This window comes from Hermetia illucens, chromosome 4, assembly GCF_905115235.1.
Source record: "Hermetia illucens chromosome 4, iHerIll2.2.curated.20191125, whole genome shotgun sequence".
Lineage (NCBI taxonomy): Eukaryota > Metazoa > Arthropoda > Insecta > Diptera > Stratiomyidae > Hermetia > Hermetia illucens.
Window position 1 is genome coordinate 140,535,217 of NC_051852.1, and position 13,073 is coordinate 140,548,289.

A 13,073-nucleotide genomic window follows, 5' to 3' on the forward strand; every position below is an offset into this window, starting at 1 on the left:
AAAGTAAAAAATTCCAAAGAATCACAATCGCCCCCATAAAATAAACTTTTCTCCCTGACATACATTCAGGATGAGTCTTTGCATCGTGGAAATAAACTGAGGCTTACAAAAACGGAACATCAGAAGGCGAAGTACTTTATGTAGGCACGTAATTAGAATTTACGATCTTTGTATGTAAATATACAGCCATGGATACCGGCCATAGAAACAGATACATCGATTGAACAGCACAGAGTTTTTCCAAGTACGAAAATATAATATGCTAAGTAGGAAGGATCAAAGGTGCTGAAATAGAAGTACCACTTGGGCAAGTCTGGCTCGGCTATTTTAGTACATTTAATGATTGAAGATCTTTGAATAAATTTTCAATGAGGCTCATTTTAAGGGTTCTCGAAAATATACTCAGTGATTTTCGATAGCAACATGTAATTGCCTTTTGAGGGTGATATTTATAGCGGCTGAGGAAAATGAAGGATTAAATGGAAGGAAATGATAAAAGCTGAAGTAATTCAATTAACACATTAAATAAGAGGACAAATTTCAATTAGGAATATGAAGAGGGTTATTATCCTTCCGAAAAATTCCACCAGTTTTCCACATCTACATAGTACTTGGGAGCAGCATTTCATATTTAATGATACCAGTTATGTTGGTATCACAGAGCGGTGATATAATCTGAAAGACGGTTGTGAACAAATCCTGTCAAATGACTATTAACAGTTCGGGTCCTATCTCCACCTCTACCCAACGACTAATCTGTGTTTTAATATTTGAAATAGCACGGAGATTCAGGTAACGGGTTGGATGACACTAACTATAACATATATCCTCTGAAAAAAAATTGTCCAGAAGCTCAGAATGTAGCCTCGAATTGGGCGGATAAACTGTAACGACTTTGGTAGCCGCAAGGATAAGTTGCAGAATCTTCCCCAAAAAGTATTGATCCGAAAATCCTCCCACCACCCAAATAAAAATGGCTCCGTTTTAAAGCCGAAATGAAGCAGAACAATTGACTTATAGAGTTCGTTGGCAGTAGAAACTGCTGCTCCTCCTTCTCACTTCCACTATCCATTTGATGCTTCACATGCCTAAATTTCGTGCACCTCCAAAAACTAAACAGAGGAAAGGAGAGAATGAATATCCGTTCCGAGGCGATCATCATTTTAAGCACTGTTAAGATGCGCAACGCAGACGTACTAAGAAAGGTGGAATCGAATCCTAATCTCAAAGACTTAGAGACAAATGTCAAGACGATACGAAGGAACCAAAAATGGCATCTAATGCTGCATCCAAGTCAAAAATTTACTTGGGGAAAGTGCTGTCGTACAAGGTCAAAAGCATGATATGACAAACAGTGCAAGGACTTATCCGAGGTTACTTCTAAAGCAAAAATCTTCACCGTAACAGAGTAGCTCAACCTGCACAACTTGCAGGAGGCATTGTAAGCCTCAGATGGCGACCATCTAACTACCAGCAGAGGCAGCGGTCCAAGCTACTGGATGTAGGACCTTGTTTTCTAAGGTGACAGACTACCTACTATCGTCGATGCCATCTCACTTGTCACTGGCATATCTGAAAATGGAATGCACGGAAATGATAGTACTAACAGCTATTGTACAGTGATTACCCTTGATATACAAAATGCTTGCGACTCCGCCAATTGGAACTTTATAAGAAGTATTTTAGCTGGTGGTCCACAATACTCAGTGCTGTGACAACTATTGTGGAACATCATGTATAACAAAGTCCTCAACGCTCCAGTTACCAGCAAGACTACATTAGTGGATTACGCGGGGGAATCATCCCAAGTAGTCAATGCTATAAAAAAGTGGCTGAAAGATGCAGGTCTTTCAATCGTGCTAAACAAAACAAAGACGGTGCTTACCACCGAGCAGCGTAAGGAAACTACTGCTCGTACCAATGTTAACACAACCCTAGCAAGGATGATACCAAATGTTGGAGGCCTGTAATGCACCGTAGGCTTCTTATAGCTAGAGTGGTGAGTACTATATTGCTCAACGCAGTATACCGCACACTACGTAACACACCTTCTTTTTTTTCTACAGCCTTTGTCCCATTCACAATCGTGGTCGGGTCGTCGTGATCGGTGCCGGTATTTGGCTCTATCAAATGCCTATCTGGATGCAATCTCGAAGCTTTTAAATTCCCATCCAGCGTATCAAGCCACCATTGTATCGGCCGGCCTTTTGGTCGCTCACCATCGACTACGATGTTCAGACCAATCTTAGCAAGTGAATTCTCGTTAGCACGAATTGCGTGGCCATACCATCGAAGACGCTTCTCCCGCAATTTTTCCCCGATCGGTGCAAACCTATAATGATCGCGGATATCCTCATTTCAGATGTGATCAAAACGTGTCGCGGCACTAGCCCAACGCAACATTTTCGTCTCCATTACCGCAAGACGTCGCTCATTGTCTTTTATAATCGGCCAACACTCAGAACCATAGAGAAAGACAGGACGGACGACGTCGCGGTAAATTTTAAATTTGAGACGTTCGTGGATACGTCGATCACAAAGAACACCAGTTGTGGAACACCACTTCATCCAGGTTGCGTTAATGCGTGAATCAATTTCATAACGCAGTTCTCCATTGACTGCTGGCGTTGATCCGAGATATTTAAATCGCTCAGTTCTGGGCAGGTCACTGCCGCTGACAGTGATTGTGCCTGTTTTATGGGGATCGGTCGTCAAAAATTCAGTTTTGTTTGGATTCAGACCATATTGCATCGGGCCATCATTCCATTTTTGGACAAGCTGCTCGAGATCGTTTTTGCTATTAGTTGCTAGGAAAACAGCATCGGCATAAACAGTGTATAGGGCACTGGACGTTGGATGTCCCGTGTGACGGTGTCCGTAACAAGAACAAAGAGGAGTGGTGAGAGGACGCTTCCTTGATGAACAAGAACAAAGACGAGTGCTGAGAGGACGCTTCCTTGATGAACACCAACAGAGACACGAAGCGGTTTTGATACACCCGCCATACATCAGAGAGCAATTGAGCCCAGCGCACGAGTTCTTCTGGTACAATGTAAAGAGGGCGGTGCTTCTCACGGTGTTTCTCCATGAGTAACTGCGCCGCGTGTATTGCGTCAGTAGTTCCGCAGTTTTTGACAAATTGGGCTTGATTCACGGTTATTTCAACGATTTCGCAACTACGGCTATCAACAATGCGTTCAAAAATCTTCATCATATGCGAAAGTAACCGGACCGGACGGTAATTTGAACATTCTGCTGGGCTACTTTTCTTTTCAAATATTGGAGCAGTGGTACTGACTGGGAAGAAAGTCAGATGGTGTTCTTCCTTCCTAGATAACTCGATTAAAGAATTCACTGAGCCACAGTGTTGGATCCCAGCTCTTCGCTTTCCAGTGCTCAGATGCGATGTTGTCAGGTCCTGTAGCTTTTCTCAATTTCTTTCGTTTTATTGCCTCCTCGACTTCAGTTGCGTTGACAGTTACGTCATCATGTTTTACGTGGGTACCTGTCTCGTGGACTTAACACCACGGTCCTCTTCGGACACGGATTGATTTTGTGACCACAACCAGAGCCCGGCCGCAGCAAGGTACGATGGTACCAGTCTATACCAAGTGCATGGCTCAGCATCCATATTGGTGGATGCAAGACCTACCTAAATCTCTAGCGAACTAAGGAGTACAGCATCCGTGTTGAAACGCAACACGACGCTGAGATCCGAAGTTCATCTGACGTATGTGAATTCAGGGGCTATCCCGGTTCCTATGATACCAATATACCCATGGTAAGGTTTAGTGACCTATTGCCACTTCAGATGAGTTCTGTGCAGACTCAGGTATGATCGCTCTAATTAGGCCTTTGGAGCATTCGCCTACTGCATCATGGTCGGCAAACCAATGTGATACAGCGTCTCACTATGGAGGTTCTCCTCAGCCACTTGGTTTTGGTCCCCGCCACCTCTGAGTACCAATTACGCTGACAAATGGAACTGCTCCAAATGTCGGGAATGACTGTGTAAATGGAGGATGAGCAAATTCTTCTATCCGCGTTCGTTACGGCTTTTGGCAAGTCGATTACCATCCCGAGTGTCCAGTTTATCGTAAAGATTTTGGTGATGGGCTGTTCGTGGGACAGCGATCGCTTTCTTTGCTTCTCGGATGGAATTCTTAAAAATTTGCCAATTAGCAGGTGTTTTATCGTCGAGAAATTTGTGGTAGAGGCGTTTCTTTTCACGGACCTTCATATCAACATCATCATTCCAAAGCCAAGTATCTCGGTTGATATACCACTTACCCGGCTTGGTGACCCCGAGGGTTGCAGAGGCCGCTTTGTGGATCGTGTCTTTCATTTGGTTCCATGATTCTTCCACATTCGTAATGGTTGGCAATTGTATGAGTGAGACCGTTTCTTCTTTCTTCTCACCAAATCGCCACCATTTAATGCGCGGCGGGCCAGTGCGTTCCTCACGCTCTTTTATCGGTGGCTTAATTCGCAAGACGGCAATCAACGGCCGATGTTGAGGTGCGATGGTCTCATAGGGAACGGCTTTGCAATCAGTGCCAGTGGTAAAATGTCACCGTCTTATGAGAATATAGTCGATTTCCGTTTTACTGTTCCCACTATAAAATGTAGGAAGATGAGACAATCGTTTGATGAACCATGTATTCATAAGTACAAGCTTATGAGTGTCCGCAAAATCGGTTATACGCTCGCTACCCTCATTGCGCGCTCCGAACCCCTTTCCCCCATAGCACCTGTTACCATCTGCCTTTTCACCCACATGACCATCAAAATCTCACAATAATAATAATATAATCGTCAGCAGGCACGTGATAAGTCTTCTCATCGAGAAGTTGCCAGAAGGCATCTTTCTTGGCATTAAGTCGACATGTCTATGGTGCGTACGCGGTGAAGAAGTGAATAGTGCGATCAGCTGATATTATGGTGAGCTTCTTCAGCCGATCATCAAATCGTTCAACTTCTTTAATAGCATCACGGAAATCCTCTAAGATGGACCGTATTATGTGTGTGGGCTACCAAAATAGAGAAGTTTGTAGCCATTTTTACCGCGTTCGTGTTCAATGTCGCAGCGTTTGGCACCAGATCATCGGGTTTCTTGCAGAGCGCAGATATCAATGCGCCTTTTCCGAAGGGCTCTTGCGAAATCCAATTAGGATACCTTACCTTATCGATGTTGGATAGGGAAACTTTTTTATATACGTAATATATTACATATGAGGTCTGATTAAAAAGTTCCAGGACTTTCTCAATAGCTCTTTATCACAAATATTTACAATTGTTTCCGCCTTCAAAGTACTCCCCTTGGGAGCGAACAAACTTCTCCCACCGGTGTTTGCATTGTTCCATTCGTCTGGGAAACTCTGCTTCATGGATGCTGTTCAGCTATTCCAGCGTATTTTTCTTGATCTCCTCTATCGTCTGAAACCGCTCTTTATTAGGTACTGCAGTTTTTAGTATAACCGGAAATCATACGGAGCCAGATCATGAGAATAGGGGTTTGAGGAAGGGTTGTCATCGAGTTTTTGGTATAAACTCGAATTAGGAGCGCGGCATGACGAGGCTCGTTACCCACAATTCAGGCCTCTTCCGACGAATCTTTTGCTGTAAAGTTCTCTGGGTTTGGAGGTATTGATAATGATTGATTGTCTCACTCTCTAATGACGGATAACACCTTTCGAATCGAAGAAAACAGTGAACGCCACTTTAACAGTTTATCTCACCTGACGAGCTTGGTGAATTTTTTGATTTCCACTGGGACTGCACCTTGATTTCTATGTCGTAACCATAAAACCAAGGCTCGTCACATGTAATAATAGTTTTCAAAAAGTTGGCAGTGACCATTTCTAAGAGCTCCTGACAAACCTCCAGACGAGCCTTTTTGATCCTCTGTCATCCTCTGCAAACTTTTTCTCTCCAATTTTTGGGTCAAAATCTCCTGATATGATCCAAATGAGATGTCGCACTTCTCTACCATCTCTCGAATTGTCAAACGATGATTGGAGCATTTCAAAAGTTTCCGTGAATGATTTTCCCGATTTAACGCAAAATTTCATCCAAACACGTTGCTCCTCCTTCACATCCGTGATAAAAAACGCGGAACACGAAAATCAGATTTCATTAAAGCAGCTGAACAATCGTTTGGAGAAGGTTAGAGCAACAAACGAAGATGAAGATTACTCAGGAAAGTTCTCGCTAAAAAATGAGTGCCGAAGCAGCTCCCAACGCGCAATTTGAAAAGTCCTGTGGCTTCTTTAATCATAACTTTTGCAAAGATATCACGGAATGTGAGAAGACCAAAATGTATCTGAAATAGTTCGTAATTATTCCAAGCAAGATTAACACTTTAGGAGATTCTTTGAACTATTTGATTCGAATGAAGCAATTCTGCTTGGCACTAACGTCAATTTTAATTGAAATTTATCAATTCCATAATTCCAGGATAAATGTAATAGGATGGAAATAGCCCGAAACTTCATTTGATCTAAATTTCAATAAAGATTATGTCATCTATACTTAGGCAAAATCCGGATAATTGCTCCCATTTAATTCATGAATAGAGTATGCTATGATAAATTTGAGCGCCAATTAATTATGTAATTCATGAAAAGGATTCATTCAGGCGTGCTTAGCGGTAGAACTCAATTACTCGAAATCCCCAATTTTATTAATTGTAAATAACGATGTTGAGAGGTAGGATTAGCTTTCATTTAAGGACCAAGGTTCAATGAAGCTTAATTACACCGCAGAATCCATGCAAGAGGATAGTTCCAATTACATACTCATTAGATTTATCACAGAAACTTAACTGCCTGTAACTTGGTATGCACGTGGAGTTGTTTGCTGTTAGTGAATCGTACATATGTACATGCGTTTCTACGGGATTCCCAGAGATAAGACCATAAACATTTTGTTCACCGTCAAACAGTTGTGAACCAAAACCTAGCATTTCATAGCTCTTTATGTAATATGGAAACAAATACGGAACATTTCAAAGAACTGATTCTCCATAAGATAGATTACACTATTGTGTCTCGTGTTTCAGTTTCGATTGTACAAGTTTATCACTTTTAAAAGAGGTACTTCACAAAGCCCACCACATATATCCTACCACTTTCAATGCGATCAAGAGTATTAACCATTCCTAATTTTTTTCTTCTGCAGTTTCCTGAATTCATGCGTGAATCCTGTAGCTCTCTACTGTGTATCGGGTGTATTTCGACAGCATTTCCATCGCTACCTTTGCTGTCGCCATACGCAACAACCACATCGGCTAGGACACCACTCATCTGCGACTGGCGTTTGCGATACCAGTTTCATGTCCGTTCGTCGGACCACCGTCAATCATCACCCCACTGCAAATCACGGACTAAGCAACAATTCCACCCTAACCTCGAATTATCATCACCACCATCACAACAACGTGCAACGCCAAACCTCGTTGCAATTGCAGCACAGTGTCATCAATAGTAATGGCAGCTCATCACCAACGCATAGCATTATCATGAGTGAAGCCAGGTGAGGAACAAAGGCCATGCTCCAGCGGAGCTACGTGTAGAATGAATTCGAATCTGTTTTTGATTTGGAGCATATTGTACAATATAGGATACTCGTAGAAAGGATTTGGATAAGTGGGAAGACTATCTAGTTGTTTGATAAGATACTTGAATGTACAGATATAAGTAGGCATTAGAAAAGAAACTCGGTTCGAGCCAGGCCTCAATTGAACTAATTGAAATTTAACAAACTCAATTATAAGACACCGAAAGTATAATGACAAAAAAGGATCCTCCAACGTGAAATAAGCGGCGGTAATATGTACATACAAATATAAGATTCAAAAATAAAGTACGTTGGGAAAATTTCACAGTTGTCAGTTGTCAACTTATTTGCTCTGAAACTGTTTTCGCAACGTTTGTTTAGATACAGACAAGCAAAAAATGGAAACGACGATATAATCTTGCATACTTGATGTATGAACACGCACGTTCATAAAATATGTAAAATACTTTTCAGACAAACTCCCAATTCCAATCTCCAAAAACCATGACCAACGGACCAATTTCAACGATTCTGGCGCACTCTTAGCAATTAAGCTCTGAAAGGCACTCCGTATCCTGGTACCAATTCAATTACCACACAAGCGAAAAAAGCATAATCCCATCTCATGTAGGATTCGGCAATTGTTGGAAAATCTCTCATTCGTGTGTTTTCAACAGGATGTCGACAATATCTGCCTTTGTTCTACCATAAATTGTTTTCAACACCGTAAAGCAAACATCGAGCCAAATCTCCCAAAAAATGTTTGAAGTTGATATCGACAGAAACATGTTTTCGCGTTCAAAACAATACCATCAAACTAGGACTTCAAAGGATGTTTGTTCGGGCATATGTGTACCATCCAAACAGCTTTCTAGGTTTTCTGTTCATGTAAAATGGATTGTCGGAGTCTATTGTATCTTACTAATCATGGGTAATGCGAAGTTATCTCCTTTCCGCTCTGATGTTTGTTAAATACATGTACCTGAAGAGTTTCAAAATTTATTTTAAAATCATTATGAAACCGAGTATAACTTTAATATGTTTGTCCTTTACCTCTCTCTTACCTATGTTATTCTTGAACCTGAATTGGCGCGCTCTAAGTTCCTTGATTGCGACGGATACTGCGGGGAATCTTACTACATCAAATGCCAAGGTACTCCTGCAGTATTTTCGGAGTTTGCCAACAACATATCCTATCGCTACAACCCTTGCCATGGCTCCACGTAGTCGGATGCGATACAGCTGCTTAATAAACAGTCTACGACCTTGGCAGCCATTCAGCCCGCCGATGAGGCTTCTACTTTTGTATCACTATCAACTGTATCTACAGCTGTTTCCACTTCTGCTTCTGGCAAGGATGACTTGACCAAGCACAGCGATTCAGCACAATCACCAAATTCGGCCGAAAATGTGAATCGCAAGACTGATGCAGTGCCAAAAATGCAACGATCTTTTAAGTCGTCGGTATCCACGTGTTCCTGGCGGCTTAGGAATTCATTCGACAAGACATTGACTTCTGAAAAAGCGCTTACTAATGTGGCTAACGTGTGGGGGGGGGGGGGGTTGTTTAAAAACCAAGCTGGGGGCATTCAATTTATCCGCGCTGGCTCAGCAACACTATGCCAATTGTATCTCCGAAACCTGGCTAGACAATGCCATATTAAACTCCGGGCTCCCTGAAGGGTACTCCACTTTCGTCTTCTCCTCCTCTGGCTTTCCTTTTGACTGTGTTGTTCTTCGTGTCTCCCCTCCCAACTTCCTCCCGTTCGTTGTTTTTTGTGTGTGCGTCTCCTGTGCTTACCCTTCACATCTCTATGAAGAATGGTTTGACAGTTTGTCTGAACTCCTTACTGTCAGATTCCCTTCGCTCCCTTTCTTCCTTTGTAGAGATTTTAACTTCCCCATGCTCCACTGGCCTAATCACACTAGCCCTGAATTTCAAAACCACCAAAAACTCCTTGGGCCGCACTCAAGATCTTTTCCTTTCCAACTTCCCCGAGCGCTACCTCTCTTTATTTCCTTGCACATCCCCGTATGTCAAAAGTGACACCCACCACCCCACGCTTGAATTTGAAGCGAAACTCCCTCGTTCAAACCCCAAAACCGAGCGCAAATCTACTTCCGCAAAGCCAACTTTGACGGCCTGATCTCAGCTTTGCCGTCTTTCAACCGGACACATATATTAAGCAACTCAACGTGTGATCAAGCTCTAAACACCTTCTGCAATGTTCTGTCCGATCTCCTCTCCGGTTATGTCCCGTCTTCTCCTGCCTGCCTACGTTAGTACCCAACTTGGTTCACAACGGATTCTTGATAACATTTGCCTGAAACATACACTGCGGAAAAAGTTTCGGGCTTCTAAGAATGACGCCGACGATGCTCACTTTAAAGCTATGCACTCTATTGTGAAGTGAATGGTTAAATGAGAGCATAAAAGGTACTTATTGAGCGTCGAAGCCACCCTTGCCGCGGTAACTTAAAATCCTTTTGGTCCCACATTCGTAATTCTCATAATCCCACTCAATCTCTCTCTTCTTCTATCAGTTTTGCAGACTCCACTGCCAACTCCCCACAACAATCCTACGACCTTCTCTGCAACTACTTCTCTTCAGTGTTTTCTCTCTCGACCCTTCGACCCTCTACGCCTCTTCTAACTACAGACTGCTTCGAATCTCTGGTCATTCCTCTCCTCACGCCTTCCTTGGTTGAGTTCCACATTGGTTATCTTCACCACAATGTGGGATCTCGCCCCAATGGACATTGTAACCTTCTTAACTGTAGAAAACACATTTCCCTTCCTCTGAATATAATCTACAAAAAAAGTCTGGAAGAATGCTACTTTCCTCATCTCTGGAAAGAGGGGCTTATCATCTCCATCCTCAAGAGCGGAGACCCGTCTCTTCTTGGAAATTGCCGCCCCATTTCTCTTCTCTCCTCTTGCTCCAAAATACTGGAAAGATACGTCAACGACTGGCTGACTTCTGTCAAAGAGCAGCATAGTTTCGTGAAACATAGATCTACGGCTTCAAACTTTCCGGTCTTTACCAATTTCGTTGCTAAATGCTTTAATTCACGACAGGAGGTGCATACTATTTACACTGATTTCTTGAAAGCCTTTGATACCGTTGACTATAATATTCTCCTCTCTAAACTCTCTGTACTCAACTTCCCTCCCTTAGTCATCTCCTAACTTTCCTCCTATCTTTCATACCGTCCCTGCAAAATTTCTTTTCATGGTTACTCATCTCGTTCCTTCTCTCCTTCCTCCGGTGCTCCCCAAAGCTCTATACTTGGCCCGCTACTCTCTCAGTTTTTTATCAATAACCTCGCCTCTATCCTCAGCTGCCTGTATTTACTTTACGCAGACGACCTTAAATTATTTGCCTCTGTTTCATCACCGCTGAATTGTGCTGTTTTACAGTCCAATCTTGATAATTAAGTCCTTTGGAGTTCGGTCAACAAGCTAACACTGAATGTCAACAAATTCCACTGGATGTGCTATTGGTTTAAACCCTCCCCAACATCCTTTTCATATTCTTTCAGACAATCCCTTTCACTACTGACCTCCTTCAAAGACCTGGGTGTAATATTCAACGACAATCTTCGTTTCAATTCCCACTTCTTTGACATCATCAATAGACCTTCCAAAATGTCTGGTTTTATCCTACGTTCCTCCTCCAATTTTACCTCAATTCAGCCCTCCTTAACACTTTTCAATTCCCTTGTCAGAAACATCCTTGAATATTGCTGTCGCGCTCTTTTATAAAAAGAACCTTCCACAGGTTGACTATTCGTCACGACTCCGGACCATCAGTCACCCTGCAGCAACGCCGTATCGTCCTTCATATGTCTACTCTCTTCAAATTTTGCAATTGCCTGATGGACTGCTTGCCAACTCGGATATTACTTTCCGGATTGTCTCTCATAACACACGTTGTGCGGAGATGTACCCTTCGCGGGGCTGGAAATTTACTTCCACTCTCCGATCCCGAGGCTATACAGGTCCTACAACGTCCTACAGCTTGGGTCTTTTGCCTCTGTTCCCCTCTCTAGTTTTAAGTGTAAAGTGAGCCATTTACTTGCTTCGCCCTCTAAGGACAATATATAATAAAGAATTTGTTTTCTGTGTATTGTCCTCATTAAATTTTTAAATAAATAAATTTACATTAACTAGAGCATACAAGTGGTAAAAGTGATAAAGGGAACGATACCATAACTCCATTTTTCTATTCCTTCTAGTCAAACAATTTTCTTGTCGGCACCGTGATGCACAGATATCTCCTAAGGACAGAAAATGAATCGAACCTTTCTTGAAAAGGATTCTTCACATTAACTTCAGATGGCCTAAATTGTCACCGCGATATTTTCAAAATAGAGGATCGGGCAATCCCGTGTAAGCATGATCCAATCTCTACGGACACGGTTTAATTTATAGACCACAGTCAGAGCCCCGACCCGTGACTGGCACAGCGTAACTGGGTTATACCGAGTACAGCTCAGCATTCCCACCAGTATATGTCAGGCCTATGTGACACCTCAGACGAAAGTAAAGAGTACAGCGTGTGATAAAGCGCTACTTCACACGTGAGCCTATAAGGAGCTCAGTCTGCTATACGGGTGCAACCACAACCATTATGAAACTTTCACGAGGCAGTAATCGCAACTAACCAGAGCATTTCCTCCAATAATTCTCCTGGAACATATGCTCTCAGAGGGCCATCTCGGTGTCTCTGGTACCTGATAACACTTAGATGTTACAATTTCATCTAACAGCCTTTTGACCGTAGGCGGTCCTAACACCGCCACCTGATCTCTTCTAACTAAGTCCGTTTACAGTGAAGGTATGCCCTTTCTGATCCTGTAGGTCGTATCACAACGAACTAGCACTAAATCTAGAGGAGCAATACCCAGCATACAGGAAAGTACGCTAACAACGCCACTCAGTAATGTAGAGCAGTTTCTCTCCCTCCACCGTCATCGCAAGCTCATTGAACAGACAAGACATATACATATGTAAAACATGCCAGAAAGACTCCCACATATACGGACCTAGCAACTTTCATGCTTAGACCCCATTCCCAGTTTATGACACGCTTCAACATACAAACCAATTTAGCTAGCCGCCCCCTGAGTTCAATCAGGTGCGAATACAAGAGCATGAGTTCTGCGATTGTGACTCCGGAATATGCCACTTGTTTCCGGTATTCTAAGTTCACTATGCTCACCCTTATTAGAGGCGGACGACATAGGTTGCCTCTAAGCAACGGGTTCAACCACTGAAATAAGTTCACCCAACAGCTCATTCATCGTCAGGTTCCATATAAATGGACCCGCGAAAGATCCCTGTGGTTAGTCGCGATCCATATTAACCCAGACACGTTCATTAACACTTTGGACAAATGCTTTCCAACCATTTAAGTAGCTTTTTCATAGAGCTAATTCCTAACCGCCACACTCACAAAGTTCGACAACATACTTGATCAGTCTAGATAATCAAATGCGCATTTGTTGGTTCT

At 42.7% G+C, this 13,073-nt stretch overlaps 1 protein-coding gene across 1 annotated transcript in view; it reads left to right on the forward strand.

The window, feature by feature from the left end:
• Positions 1–13,073, forward strand: part of LOC119654108 (neuropeptide CCHamide-2 receptor) — a 132,960-nt gene that overhangs the window by 99,629 nt on the left and 20,258 nt on the right. The window contains exon 6 of the mRNA XM_038059271.1: positions 7,180–7,533. Within this exon, the coding sequence (XP_037915199.1) occupies positions 7,180–7,533 (354 nt within the window). The remainder of the gene's footprint in view (positions 1–7,179; positions 7,534–13,073) is intronic.